The sequence below is a fragment of the Opisthorchis viverrini genome (assembly GCF_000715545.1).
Source record: "Opisthorchis viverrini unplaced genomic scaffold opera_v5_4, whole genome shotgun sequence".
Lineage (NCBI taxonomy): Eukaryota > Metazoa > Platyhelminthes > Trematoda > Opisthorchiida > Opisthorchiidae > Opisthorchis > Opisthorchis viverrini.
The window spans coordinates 3,572,953-3,585,767 of record NW_008751660.1 but is presented as its reverse complement, the minus strand read 5'-3'; the positions used below and the strand labels follow the sequence as shown (position 1 = coordinate 3,585,767).

Here is a 12,815-nt window from a genome sequence, read left to right as displayed (position 1 = left end):
TCCTAGCATCGCACCCAAGCTACCTACATTTCATAACATCCTACGAAGTTTGTTTGCAAACGGGTATATTTCGCTGAGATAGCGTCCTATTTGGATCGCAAGTGAGCCCGAGTTGGCGGTCAACAAGGCCGTCACTTTCCCTCTAAACACAGCTTGTACCCTTCTGCCACTATACAATAAAGGTAACATGGTGAGATGTTCATTCGACGGATGTAGAAATATTTTCTCTCGAGGCACTCAAAGAGGTGCCAAGATTTCTAATAAACGTGTTTCCTGGATAACGCATGTTTAGATCAATTTGTCAAAGTGTGGGTGGCCTTCAAGCCTTCAAAGCTGCAAATTTTTCACTTACGCCTGTCTCTCAAATGCGACTTGACCAACAAAGTATCCGTTGAAATTTTAAAAAGCCTTTTTAAGACCACACCTCTTAGCTTCATCAGACGTGTCTTTTACAAGACACAGTAGCCACAGAAATAGTGAAGAATATGTTACTTCGTTCAGCCGTATTGGTGTGTGCGTATCAGTTTGGTTGCCTATTTGGTGTCACATATATTGGTTGAACGAAGTAACTGTCCAACCAAATATCCGAAAGTCTCCGAACTAGCTCCCAGAACGAACACCGGTGTGATATCCACAGTCCCATTTTGGCCCATTTCCTGGACACGAAACAACGGGTGCAAAAACTTTGCTCCGGGACACTTGCCAAAGTCTACGAAGATACTAATTACTGCAGAACACGATCCTACAAGGAATCGCCAACCCGAATATTATAACGAAACCTTAACTAAGATGCCGACATGCACTTTGCCGGTCAGTCAATTCAACAGGATCACACACCATTGAGCTTGTGCTATTTTTCAGGCACCTTCTGAATGAGTTTTTCTTGAACCTCAGGGATTTAGCAGTGCCCAATATATTTCTATTTATAGTCACATATATATATGCATAACTATGACTAGTGGATGTGAGAAAGGTACCTTTCATTCGTCTTATCTTGTTCTTGTAGAAAATAATTCCCAGAAGACTGATTTATCGATTGGGCTTTCCAGCACCGTTGACATATGCCACTAAAAAGTGGGATTTCATCCGTATCGTTGGATCTTCATGAAACAAGTTTCTCTTCGGCTTGGGAGGGCCCGCTACGTAATCTGGTGTTTTATACCGGTCTCATCCCACACGATAACTGACTAGAAATGGCAGTTAAAATTGGTCTATCTTTTAAGATATTCTTCAAATAAATTTGCAGCGCAAGGGCAGCCGCATGCTTATTTTGGCGTGAAATTGAAGATATTAAAACATCCTTGCTTGACAAGGCATACCATCAATAAGGTCGACAAAACCACTGACATAAGACTACCTGTTCTTGGGATACATCAGGCGGGCGCCGTCTGCGAATTGTAACAAGTACCGTGATATAGACATTTGAAAATCACATTGATGATAACCAAGTTAGCCAGTAAATCCCTCGTTTGTGATATTAGTTAGTTGATTGTTGTTATTGCCAACCCCATAGCAGTCATGTCAAATCATTGCGGCGCAATTCCACTGAAAGTTGTCTAAAGTGCATAACTCACATACGGCATCCGTGTTTCCAGTACACCGGGGTTGTACGTTTTCTTTATCCAGGCGCTGAAGAACAGTGGAACACGTAACTCCAGTTGTACATTGATAAGAACATTATCTGAAGAACAATGATGAGAGGATATTGATGTTAGTATTTAGTTTTACTAAGTGTGATCTAATGTGTAAAATGGGATAAGGATGATTGCTCATTAGTATTGAAACCAAGTAAAGATTCGCTCAAGAAAGGAAGTCAAAATCTAGTGCGGAATGTCTGTTATCTACTTTGCTCGCATTGATTTCCATTGAACTTGCTCAAATTAAGGTCTCATGATCACACATGTATCCGTTAAAGGCAACAGAAGCTGATAAAGAAGGTGTACCCTACTTATTTGCTGTAGGAATCACTGATCTGATCGAAATAAGGGAGCAGAATCAGCGCCGCAATCGAATGGTTCATCAGTATATATTTGTTGAAACGTGTTCATGCTGTTGAGTGAGGCCAAAAACACTCGATGATTTCGCTGATTGGCTAATTTTCCTGCAGTCGAAGGAAATGCCAGCCAAATATGGGCGAACTATGGTTGAAAAATTTATACCATGTTCAACATGGGTTGAGACATAGATTTTGATTATGAGAGGATTCTTTGGCCTGATCAACTCGAAATTTAAACTCTTACAATTTAGAATCCCGTCGTATAAGAAATCAACCTAATCCCTAAGGCTTCTGATTATAACTTTACCTATTATTTTGTGCTTCACATGAGAGGATTGAAACAAAAACCTTCTTTAATATGAGTGTGGGTGATTTCTGTATTTTAAACCAACTGTTTTATGGTCACTGCATCGTTAGTAAACTAAATCTGTAACAGCACTATGTGACCGACTCAAAGCGCACCACATAATTCTTAAACCATCCTGCAAACCCTATTTCTATTCAGTTTTCCCAATTTTGTTAAGTGTCGACGTCAGAGCACTTTTCGGGCTTTCGGTGCGCATGCCGAATGATAAGAATGCGTAAGTTTTTTCCTGTGGGTGCCCAATTGTGTAGGAAGATGCAGCTAACAAATGCAACAGTCACTCCTTGTCTTGAGCCATTGTTTCACTGCCAGTCATCTGTCTCTGCTACGTCCACCCATTACTTCAGGAGCCGTTTGATTGTTCACTATGTTTGGTCAACCTTGAATTTTAAGTGTGTCCATGAAAGATTAGACGACCAGGCAACAATTTGGACTGGCCTATGTGTCGCTTTTTGGGTCGCCATGGAAGTATGGTAGTGCTTATTGGGCGGTTAACCAGCTGAGTTGATTGCTGTGGGGGCTGCGTTAGTTTGTTTACTGTTCTTTTAAATTACATGATGGAGAGAAGCATAAAGCTGGCCCACTCACATCAAACCGATCGCTTAACACATGATTTGTAAGGGCTCTGGACACGAGTTATGTGTGGAGGAATGTAGGATACAGCATGTGAAACGCATCAGTGGACTGCAATTCGAATACATATTGCAGGTTAGTATTTCGCTGGCATATCTGAACTCCGTTTCATTCTGCTGAACCTAGCTTATTTGGGCTTGGATCTTCATTCTAACGGTGATCTTCGCCTCTTTATTTGGTTTTCGTTAACTGGTACCAATGAGAAATTCTTTGGTTGGATGCATGACTGAATGTGTTCAGATGAGAGACGCAGTCCGCGAATTATGCCATCTGGTAAGACCATTATAGGGGAAATAGCGGTTCACCGTCAAAGTTTTTTTTATTAGCCGCTCAACTAGTAACATTTCAAAGAAAGCATATTATGTTGCTGGTTTCAAAAAATGACGGGATAAATTAGTAACCCGCTGGAAAATGTACAGTTAGCTTCCAGAATTGAAGACCACACAAAAGTCAGTAAAAGAACTTTGTATACAATCAGGTGAAACGCCTGAAAGTAGGAGCTTGTCAAAAACTGGGGTAAGGGTTTTGAATGGCTTAATAAGAACACCAAAATAAACAACCCACTCAGGATGCTGAATTACAGAGATTGTGGATTGTCAGTTGATGTCTCATTTCAGTATTCAGAAACAATTTTACATTCATTTGCAGACGCTTTTTTCCAAAGCACCGACGTGTATCAAGATAATCTATAAACATATTCTTACTGGAAAGAATAACTTTTCAGCTATTTCTTGTAAGCTAGTGCAAAACAGGTGATGTCTAATCGGTTCAATCCTGGTTTCGGGAAAAATTCCCAAATTTTACTCATGATGTAAATTGGCAGGTGTCCCAGCCAACATTACCGAGGATAAATTATACGAAACCATTTGCAAACAAGAAGACGTCGTTGTCCCTTGGAAACCAAGAATGCCAAAGAGTTGCCTGTCTTCATGTTGCTCCTTTCACCAGAATCTCAGCACAATTGCCTGCAACATTTGTATGCACCAGTATTTATCAACACGTTTGGACAGTCTTGGATAGAATGTATGTTTGAATAATTAATAGGGGATGAACACATTTTTGTCCAGCGGAAAAAACGTTGCATACAAAGAACACAAAAAGATATAATCGTTTTGGACGAAGGACTCCAATTGGAAGCTTTCCTAATCCATTTCCTTACCCTTTCGCAGCCATGTGATTTGTTGTTTGGACCTTATACCCAGACAAGTGAAACTGTCACAGCCAAAGTTCTGGATTAGACGGATTTCCACATCCAATTATATCACCAGAATATGCGCGAAACAAACATAATGTTAACGGCTTCTATTAGATTGCTTGGAAAATTTGTAGGAATCCTGAAATAGTCGTTGAAACCTGACAACTGATCAAGTCAAATGCTGGGTCAGATGCATTGTTGGAAATTCATGAAACAAATTTCGTCAGTTTACTCCCTCTTCTTGGTTATTTTTTGTTTGTTTTCTGAAGTGACTTATTTTTGTGCAATTTTTGTATGTTTCAGTATTTGATCTAATGAAACAGAAGAATACTTGTACAAACTACACGTTTTGACAGATTATTCCCTAACTGGTAACTCTGTAACCAGTATCGATTTTTGTTATGCATTCCGATACGATATTCGTGGTAGTACTCCGGAATGTAAAGAGAGTCCTAGTTAACTCAGAGTTACTCATTTATCGTATAAAGTCATCAGCTTTTCAGGACAACTGCACACTACCATATTTAGATCGAAATGCCAATCCTGAGATGCAAATTCATTAGTTAAACACACTTGAATTGGTAAGACCACTTCACCTCTGGGAAGTCGAAAGAAATCTGCCACTAAGTTAGCGTCAAAAGAAAACCCAGCTTGTGTGAGTATAGTTTGTTTCTCTGGCTGAGCTGAATTATCACGCAATGATTGTGAGTTTGCCACATTCAATGTTATTTTTGCCGGTTTTAAGAAGCGTTTTTGGGCTCGTAAACAAGGAAGCGGACATAAAACTTCTCGTTCTCTTGAGCACATGAACCATTTTTCAGTCGTAAAATACAAATTGGACGGTCGTTTGTAGTTTTATCCTTTTTAGTGTCCGCAGGTTGACTGGTAAACCATCCGGCCGTCGTACAGTTGCTCACTATATTGAGTAAATAAAATTTAAATCATGTTAGGTAACCTGTAGACTCTCCTGTTTTCATTACACCATGTGATTATGGTGGTTCACACTTCGTGATTTCTGAATTACGCATTGAACTTTGTCGGTATGTTATCGCGACGAAATAAAACATACGATAAGCGCAAAATAAAAAAATTAGCAGTTCAAACTCTGTTTCTTCCATTTGGGAAATGCTTAAATTAACAGAGCTAGTTAATACAGCAATTTCAGTTCCTGTTAAGATACGACGATAGGTTATCAGATAAGTCAGTGGCCTAAACGTAAGCTGAATGAATAGTTCATCGGTAACATTTGACAGGAGTTTTCTGCAGCTGCGTCGCCTGAATACAAACAAAATTGGAGCAGATTTCAGGCCAAGCTATTGAACCATACTAGGCCATATTTTACTACACCATAACACAATATACTGGTAAGTTCTAAGTACAAGATTCATGGCGATTTACTTGACTTCTTCAGAAGTGTGTAGTCCTCAGTCAAACAACGGGGAACAACGGGGGGAACTACAAACACACCGTAAAGCATAGAAAAAGCAACTGACTCGTAAGCTTTCCATCGAAAAGCAAGCTCATGCCATCGGAAAACAATTTAACCTCATCTACCAATCAACAGCGTTCTTTTCGCCAGAAAACGTGTTGATGTGTGAAACTCTGTTGTGTTGATTCGATTATGGTATAACAAATATGACTACATGGAAATGTCAAACACAATCAACGAACATCCGAGCCATGGCAATATTATATGAACGGAGTTCCTCCTTGCATTACACGTCCAATAGCAAATTGCCACAAAACAAATTTTAAAAGCCTAGGGTATTAATAAACATTGTAAAGAAAACACAACCAAGCATCAACGTATCCGCCTCATCAGAAATCTTATGCCTAGACACACTGTGTTCAGAGAGACGGAAGACAACACTAGTTTGTGACCTATTTGAAGTATTAGCAAAACAAGGATTGTAAGACCTGATTGTGTCAAATGAACGACATGACTGTATGCATTGACGGGAAAAATTGACAACAAACGTACAAAGAGCTTATAAACAAATGTTCCACCAATTTGTCTGTACACATGCGGGCAAGCGATTGCAATTTACTGGCGAATGTCGTCAAAAGGGCTGCATTATTTTTGCCTAAAATATGCCTTCAATTTCCAGTATCTGTACTCATTATTTACCGGATACTTAAAATGTCCACGTTGTCCGCGTTCGGCGAAGCATGCGTTGGTGTATGTCGACACATAAGAATGTAGATCCCCTGCCAAGTCACGCCAGCCCTGACTTCCCTAGAGATGAGTAGTAGTGTAGTAGTCGGTATGCTGCACTACAAGTATCAAATCATTGAAGGCAAACGCATGATCTCGGCTGGGTCTTCAGGAAGGAATCTATTGTGTCTTTTGTTTATGATCTTCTTCCAATTAGTGTGCTGCAATAAGGACTCACTTGGAACATAAGGTTGACACAAACTCGGTGGCTGCGACCCCCTGATGAGCCCTAAGAGGAGTACAACCGGTGAAAGGAAGAGGGCTTTCACTGCAGAGTTATTTATTCGGAATGCCAACTTGACCGGTTACAGACCATTGAACAGGGAAGCAAAACTCTAATCTGCATCTTAGTTACAAAAACTGGACACCGATCTTCTCCCGAACGAGTCCTCTTGAACTTTCCTGGAGATTCATTGACTCCACTCATTCGTTGGCCAAATCCAAGCAAATGTTACAAAGCGGCTCCACGAATTCCTCAACACATCTCCCTTTTTCAATACACGCAAAGCGAAATTCTACGAACAACACATACTACTCGCGTGCTTTCCCGTCAGTAGTCTCACCGTTACGCCGGTAGTGAGATGTCGAACAATTTTCAACTACCTTGTAGGCAATTTTTTATGCAAACGCATGGTAGTTGCATTGACGCAAATCAAAATTTCAGTAGATAATACAGAGCAACATAATAGGCAAAAATGCGTGTCTAAAGGGACCATGTGACAACCCCGGTTCGTTCGGATTTTCATCCCTACAGATGTATGCGAGATTCGACCGTTAATAGACGATTTTGAAGAGAGTTACCATAACGACTTGATCCAAAGAATGAGTCCCCATGGGCCCTTTTTCATGGTATCTGACAAATTTATCTCACTAGGTGCTTCATTTTATCAAGTAAACTGCACACAGTGATTGTTGTCTGCTTACATCAGGCAGCGTCTGCGCTGTCGACGATTTTGACAACTGTCTTGCTAATTTTTTGTCACCAATCTGGAGAGCAAGTTCGGTGCGTGGTTGGATGAGTAATTCCCATAGTTCTGCTTGTTCCAAAGATGTAACTAGCAACATGTTGCACCGTTTGGAGACCAGTATCACTGCGAGTCGATTTGGAGGTCTTATCGTCTCAAAAACGCGCTGACGATGTGCCCCACCATGGTGACCTAACGTTCGTAGTCCTAACGCTAATCTTGGTGATCAGATGAACTGACAACTGATTAGCAGCCGAAAACAATACCCATATACCAACATTCAGACACGCTCGGCATACTGGGTATTACAAAGCTACTGGGCTAACATGTAAACACCGATTTTGTTGGGCGAAAACCTTCGAAAGCGTACTCTTTATAGTCTGGAACTGTATGATGATATCATTTTCGAATGGTCCCATAGGCGGCTGCAGTAGAATTGACCTCACATAGCCTAAAGGTTCTCAGTGTCATAATTGTTGGTCCTGTTTTTGTTCATTTAGTGCATTTAGGAAAGCCAACCCAAGTATGAAATAGAAGTGAAATGTTCAGGGGTGCTGAATTTGGACCGTTTGCCAGTACACCCAGGCACTTCCAAAACTAAAAATTGTCTACAAGCCGTAATTTGATTAACAAGTTTCCTTCGCACAAGCCATGGTGATCAAATTTTAACCACCAGAACGCATCTTTGAAACGCTTGTCCACATATATATATTTCATTTTCTACACATTTTTTGAATTATTCAGTTTATCAGTTTATCACAGTTTATTCAGTAATAATAGAGTTCGATTACTACGGCATTGCCAGCCCCCAGTCTTCCAAGTTAATTGACAATTCCTCAGCATCGGAGACCGTGTAACACTTTTGGCATTCGCATCTCCAGAAGTTTGTTAAAGCACCACGCGCAAAACCACTGAATTCATCAATACAACATCGAATTCTTTCCATCTTCTAGAATTTTCAGAGAGTTTCCTTAAAAGAGCATGAAGGATCACTATTCAAACCAAAGTAAGCTATGTACCTTTGGAAGTTGTCTGTCTGTGTGTGCAGGTGGCATCCTCAAACATTATCTCAAGCCACCGCATACATGGTAGTCAACATGCTAATCTTATCCTAGGGCATTTTCTCCTCTCATATGGAAGGTTTCAGCACTTCTGCATGGAGGGTTTGCTTCCCTTAGCTACCGTTTACTGGCGGTTATTTATTCTTGAATACTTTCCATTTATTTCACTGTTTGAATGTGTTCGAGAAATTTCAAAAAAGTAATTCAGTGTATGCGCTTTTGTGTGACGGCTTTGTTCACCGCTGCTGCTCACCTGTACTTCTGATACAGATGACCTGAGCAAAACAAGCTGTGTTTGATACATCTGGGACTATTGCCTAGGTTGCTTCACGAATACTTGTCTGGAATTCATTGTTACGCTTGTCCTATTGTGCTTTCAACTTCATTGTTTCTGTGGCTGAAAACATGAAGCACTCTACATTGTATTGTGTGGAGTATGGTGAAAAGGAAAATGTGTGCCTGCACGAAACTGGCCGGGCCACCAACACTGGTAAACCTTCTGAAACGTATCCAGAAATGACGGAAACCACACGTTACAATTGAATTGCGGTGTGCTGGATGCATGACTTTGCCTCGGAACGTTTCCGATATTAAACGGACTCACTCTTGTCGTCACTATATTGTCAACTGAGTGAATCGAGATGAATGTGTACCTCAACATGTGAGCAGGAATTTGTTTTGAAAATGGGAAATACGAAAACACCTTGCGGCACCATAACACAAGATGGTTCTTTCCTCTCAAAATGGTTGATAACACTTATGTATACGTTTTTTATTGCATCACCAGAAATGTCTCTGATATTTAGATCTAGGGTTTTTACGATATCAAGAGTGAAACTTTTTGTTATTGAATGAATTGGTTAGCTGATACAATTCATTGTATTGTTGACTGTTGGACTTATTGAGATTATGCAATCTCCCTTATATCAGGTCCTAAAGACGGGATCAAACCAAACCCTAGTCATAAACTACTAACCGCATATCCATCAATTTTATGCGTAGAAACATTTGTTCAGCAAAGCAAAGATGTTCGACTGAAGATTTGCAAGTCCTGTTTCAGAAAATTAGTGAAACTGACTTTTTGAAAATCTACAAAGCATGTTCACCAATGTATCTCATTGGTGTTAATAAAAGGAAGGAATTGAAAGGCGACCGCTGACTGATACGAGCACACTGTGTGACGATGTAGTGCCTCTACGATTAAGACTACTTCTTTTAAGGTTAGCATACTTGGCACTTGGTAAATACCAGCTCCCGCTAACTGAAGTGTGTGTTTAATCTTAACTGGTCATTGAAAAGCGTCCGCCACTTCAGTAAAAATACGACAAAATTTCTCAATTTTATACATGAACGAATGATGAAATAGTAGGTGAGTCACCACGGTGTATAAGAGCGCCATTTGTGTGTGGAGTGCGGTATAAGGAACCTCATGAATCCCAGTAATGCTACCGGGTGTGAATGCGACCTTCCTATCTGCCACCACGAGACCACATTACCAATAACAAACAGATGGACAAGTGACTAATGAATTTTGCGTTCCAAGTTTAGGCTTGTAATGCACTCGTGTGGCTAAATTCACCCGTCTGACAAATAGCGTTTTAAATCAGCAACATTATATAACGCATGGGAAGTTGAAATGATTGCAAATTCTCCATAAAAAATTCCGAAAAATCATCAGTGGCAAATACAGCTCTGGCGGGACCATGTCATTGGATTACCTGTCACCAACGTTGAGACGTTGGTGCTTATCCTCAGACGAATAGATCTTTGTTGATTGAAAAATTAAAGTGCCACAACCACTGGCCATTTCCGCTGTTTCTACAGTCCGCCACGGCCAATGAGCGGACATCCAACCAAAGGAACGAATTAATTCCCCATACTTTACTCGTCTCCCAGTGAAAACCATGACAACAAGGGAAACTGACGCAGTACATCCTTAGAAAAATACTGCCGTAGGAATTTCGGGTTCTTTAATAGAACTGTTCACCACAAAATCAGCCAAGCCTACACAGAACGACATTTTGACGCAGAAAACGTCATCAGATCGTCACGTCGAATTTCAGCTGAGACTTTAAATTCTTCATGGATACCTCTAGCATAACTTCACAAAGACTTTGATCTTGGAAAACTACGCGACAGAGCCAAACTGGCACTTTTTCAATAATGAAAAATTGCCACACTGGTGCCAGAAAAGCGAAGCTATGCGAACACAGGTTTACGATGAGTCAACTGACTGAACAGACGATATATAAGATCATGTATAGTTGAAATGAACCTTTCGTGGTAAGAAAACTATTGAGATAGGAAAATCTGCTCCTACGTAAGAACATGGGTCATCTAACAGCAAGTTGACAGGTTTGGTGTGGGCTCCTTGCAAACAAGAAGGAATGACTAGAGGACACTCTCCTGTGCACAAAGTTCGGGAGTGGGGAGTCGGATGCTAATGGCGATCACGAAACTATTATGATCGCCTTGGATGGGTTTTCTGCACCCAGTGAATGGAATAACATAAAGTATCCCAATCAACGATGTGCCCCTGTCGACTGGGTGAAATACAATCCAATTGTGGTTTGACTCCAAACCAAACACCAAAGTTTAGCCGCCTGAATTGTACGTCTTATCGCAGCTGAAAGATTTCTGAATGATATCCAGGTCACAAAACTGCCCTGCAAATGACGCTTTGGAAAAACATTTTCAGATTCGTGGGAATCCGTTACTTTTGTTTCGGCTTGTTCTGCATATTTTGTTGAAATTACACATCAAGTGCAACCGATAATTACCAGCATGAAGCGCGTCAACTCCAACAGGAGGCGTGATTTTACCGAAAGGCCCAACTTGACCAGTTGGAAGAAGATTGCCACTAATTCTAGGCAGGAAATACATTTGACTTTAAACAGTAATCCGGTTTGCAACTGAGCTATGAAAGAACTGAATGCATGGTTGTGTAAATCGTGCTTGACGAAATTCTTTAGAAGTGGTCGGAAAAATATCCTTTTTCTGAATGGAATGATGCTGTTCCAACGATCTGTGATTGCAATATACACACATTTTTGTTCACAAAGAATCTGTTGATTAATTGCAGTTCCAATTCAGGCCTCAGGTTTGGGTTCATTCAGGTTTCATACAAACATTATTTTACTCTGACGGGAACAGGCAGGAAACATAAAGAATCCAAATTCACTAGTGACACGAGGATGCAAATTCTCGAGACAGATCTTACCGCAATGATCTATGAGGGAATGATGGCAGTAAGTAATAGAGTGGAGCCGATAAAAATATTAATGGAGCTGAATGTCTAATAAGAAGTACAAAATCCATAAGCACGTCTATTTCTGTAAGCAGGCGCTTGATCAATAATAACTCGTCTTACACAGCTTTCGTAGACATTACAGTTACTGCCACTACCTCCGTTGCCTTTCACATTCAGTAATCCATTAATCAGTGCAGTGGAAAAGCGATGAGAAAACACTAGCTGTGGCTTGGAATTTCTTACTCAGCAGAATCGATCAATCCCATCGAAACACAGTGAAGTGTGGAGGGGGGCTAAACCGTTACGAGTGTTTGGTGTGGCTTCCTTAACACCTTCCCGCAATCCAAGGGTAGCCCCATCAGTTCCTTGGCAGCGGAAATAATGATGTGGTAAAACAATTTGTTAGCGCTTGTCAAGTGTAACGTAATTAGTCTTGCTTCATTTACACTGAGTTGATTGACCTAAGCAGACATTATACTGCGAAATCGGTCAGGTGAAAGCAGATAAGTTGCATCATTCACGACGCACTGGATAATGAGAGAATGCACATAAGTGTCAGCCATCTTGGAAGTTGTTAAATAGGAAAAAGACTATTCTCAGGAGATTTCATGGCTTGCGTTACTGAACCGGGCCACTAGAAACTTGGATTTTTTGCGCCTTTGTGCTAGGTTGACTGACTCCAACTCTGAAAACACCAGGAACAAAAGTAATCCATTCAGCATTCTCCACTTGAACGTAGCCATAAGAGAAACATTAAAAAGCACATCGCAAAATTTGCACATATCGTCACCAATCACTCGTTTTCCAGAAAACTAACTTCTCAGTGACAGAAGTTATTTTCAGCAGCGGAATCGGATCGGCTTCTATGGATTCTGCGTTATTTGTTGCAAGAAAATGTAAGCTGCCGCAACGACTAAGAACTATCTCTAAGGGCCCTAAAACAGCGTGTTAAAACATGTGAATTAGATGCGTTGGCTTGGTAAAATACGTCGCAAAACACCGTTCGTGAAAATACGTCCTTCCTCTTGTAAGTAGTGTGTCGGACAATGTTAGAGGAAATTCATGGACTGCTTTCACATAGAGCAGGATCTTAAGCCACACAAGCCATATAGGAAGTTCGATCCGAAAGGAAAATA

At 40.6% G+C, this 12,815-nt stretch overlaps 1 protein-coding gene across 1 annotated transcript in view; it reads right to left on the bottom strand.

The window, feature by feature from the left end:
- Positions 1-11,312, bottom strand: part of T265_00460 (hypothetical protein) — a gene marked incomplete at both ends in the record, with an annotated part of 31,192 nt that extends 19,880 nt beyond the window's left edge. The window contains 2 exons of the mRNA XM_009164233.1: positions 1,575-1,681; positions 11,210-11,312. Coding sequence (XP_009162497.1) covers positions 1,575-1,681; positions 11,210-11,312 — 210 coding nt within the window. The remainder of the gene's footprint in view (positions 1-1,574; positions 1,682-11,209) is intronic.
- Between the last annotated feature and the right edge of the window lie 1,503 nt (positions 11,313-12,815).